The 2,342-nt window shown below is 31.5% G+C and overlaps 1 protein-coding gene across 1 annotated transcript; it reads left to right on the forward strand.

The window, feature by feature from the left end:
* Positions 1 to 304: 304 nt before the first annotated feature.
* LOC110906103 lies at positions 305 to 1,668 on the forward strand. Its single transcript, XM_022151397.2, has 4 exons — positions 305 to 449; positions 514 to 634; positions 899 to 1,143; positions 1,270 to 1,668. The coding sequence occupies exons 1-4, from the start codon at positions 415 to 417 to the stop codon at positions 1,616 to 1,618; spliced, it is 750 nt and encodes a 249-aa protein (XP_022007089.1). The 5' UTR covers positions 305 to 414; the 3' UTR covers positions 1,619 to 1,668.
* The last annotated feature ends 674 nt before the right edge of the window (positions 1,669 to 2,342 follow it).

The raw sequence follows: 2,342 nt of genomic DNA on the forward strand, positions 1-2,342 counted from the left end.
ATATATAAAAGTGTGTATATTACTACATTTGCGTATATAAATTTATATCGATATGAAAAACTACATCATTTGTTATTTTAAATTACTTGATTGTGAAAAATAAATTAAAATTAAGTATCTTCTAACTTCTAAGTGTTTTGTAAACGTTTAATTAGTTCTAACAGAATATCAGAAACTTAATAAATACTTCGTAACTTTTGGTATTAAAAGATAGAGCCAAACTATAAGACACACCGACACCAATATTATTGTCTCTAGTAAAATTATATAAAGTTGAAATAAAAATATATAAAATTCCCTGCAACTTCTGTGTTGTTTTAACTTTAAGCTCTTATGAAATACAAGGAATTTGAAGTGTAAACTTCAAGAAAAAAAACTCCCAAAAAAAAGGTGAAAAACAAGAGGTGAGAATCAATGATGACAAATGATTCTTTAACATCAAAATGGAGGTGGGTCCTATCTTTCTCTCTCATATAAGATATGAGCAAAACTTGATGTGTTTTTTTATTTCAGAGACAAAATAATGGAAGGAGCTGAAGGTTTGAGGACTGTAGAGTGTTTAAGAGGTAGACTGCTTGCTGAAAGAGCAGCTTCCAAGGCTGCTAATGATGAATCTGAACTAATTACCAAAAAGGTTTTGTGTTTCCTCTAATTTGTGTGTTTAAATAATATATATTGATCCCAAAAATAAGATAAACTTATGTTTTCCACATCTGAAATGTGTGTGGTTAATTTCATCTGACGTCTCATACCAACCAATATTGTCTGTCTGTTTTGCAGAAAAGTAGCTCACATATTTGTTTTTGGTTTTTTTACGGAAAGTGACATCCGCGAGTCTGTAACTTTTAGATATTGAATTTGAGTTTCTTAATATACATGCATTGATTGAATATTGCAGTTGATTGAGCTAGAGAAGCAGTTGAAAATGGAGATCAGGTCAAGAAACAAAGCTGAAAAGAGGCTGAGATTCTTGATGAAAAAGCTTGATTCTTTGAACATATCATATGTTTCAGCAGATGAATATTCTTCAAGTATTTCTGAAAAAAGTGAGATTTCATCTGTTTCATCTTCTAAATCTCAACCTGATCAGTCCAGTCAAAAAGATGGTGATGAATATGATCTACAGAAAAAAGACAATAATGGGTATGTTTCTTGAATTTAAAATATGATTATCAAGACATTCATTTTAATGTTAACTATTCAAATTTCATTTGTTTGTTGCAAAAATGTTGTTTATATTTTTCTCACTTTTAATCTGTCGTTGACCAGGTCAAGATCCTTTGTTATGCGTGACAACGATGATAATGTAGAACGTGATCAAGGTACATATCATAATGTTGATAACTCTATGGCATTGATTAAGGTCGAAGAGAAATCGATTACGTCAACTAGAAATGATGAACATGATGATGATATATGTGACAACTCCATGGCATTAGTCGCGGTCAATTCGACGATGAAAGAAGAGAATAAAGATTGTCCAATATCAAATGGTAATGTGAAAGATGTACTTGATGCTTTAAGGTATGCTAGAGAATGCCTTCAAACTTCAATGGACATGAGAAGACATATGAAATCAAATATTGTTCAACATAGGCTTGATAGGATCTCATGTTAAATTTAAAGTATTTAGTAATTCTAATACATCAAGACTCTTCATTTGTACAACATTTTCGTCAAAAATAATTTTGTAAATTAGTCTTGTTATTGCCCTTTGCAAAACGTGTTCATGTCTTAAGAGATAAATAAACAAACAATCAAAACACTATTACGTACACACAAATAGTGTGCAGTTATAATAATAAATATGAGCGGGAGTAAAAACCGGACACTCTTTGATGGGAATCCTATTTGACACACAAATAGTGTCGGTTTTTGCAACCGAGTTATAAAAGTAAGATTATCTTGATAAGGAGTTTTTAGGCATTAGGTGCCTCCCTTTTTAGAGGGGGAGGTCCTAGGGATGAACGGAAAGAACGAGTGTGAGGAGGAGAGAAGAGAGAGGGGAAGTCGGTTCGGTTTCAAGACGGGAGATTTTTTTGAGTGGGCAGGTGAGAGGATAAGTAGCGCAAGTGTTACATCAACTCGCTCTTAAGCAGTCTTATTGAAAAAAGCTTTAAAGTCCCCGGTTAGTTGAAACTATCTATGTTTTAAAAATATCTATGATTTTAAGAAGAAAATATTTACCAAAAAAGTTAATTATATTACTTTTGTTTAGTTATAGTCAAACCAACTAACATAAATGGTCGATTTAACTACGAGAATAAAAGAATAACTTGGGGATGAAGCTGCTGATTAAATAAATCGCTCACATAAATATATAAATATAAATTATAGAGTTG

Source organism: Helianthus annuus, chromosome 14, assembly GCF_002127325.2.
Source record: "Helianthus annuus cultivar XRQ/B chromosome 14, HanXRQr2.0-SUNRISE, whole genome shotgun sequence".
Lineage (NCBI taxonomy): Eukaryota > Viridiplantae > Streptophyta > Magnoliopsida > Asterales > Asteraceae > Helianthus > Helianthus annuus.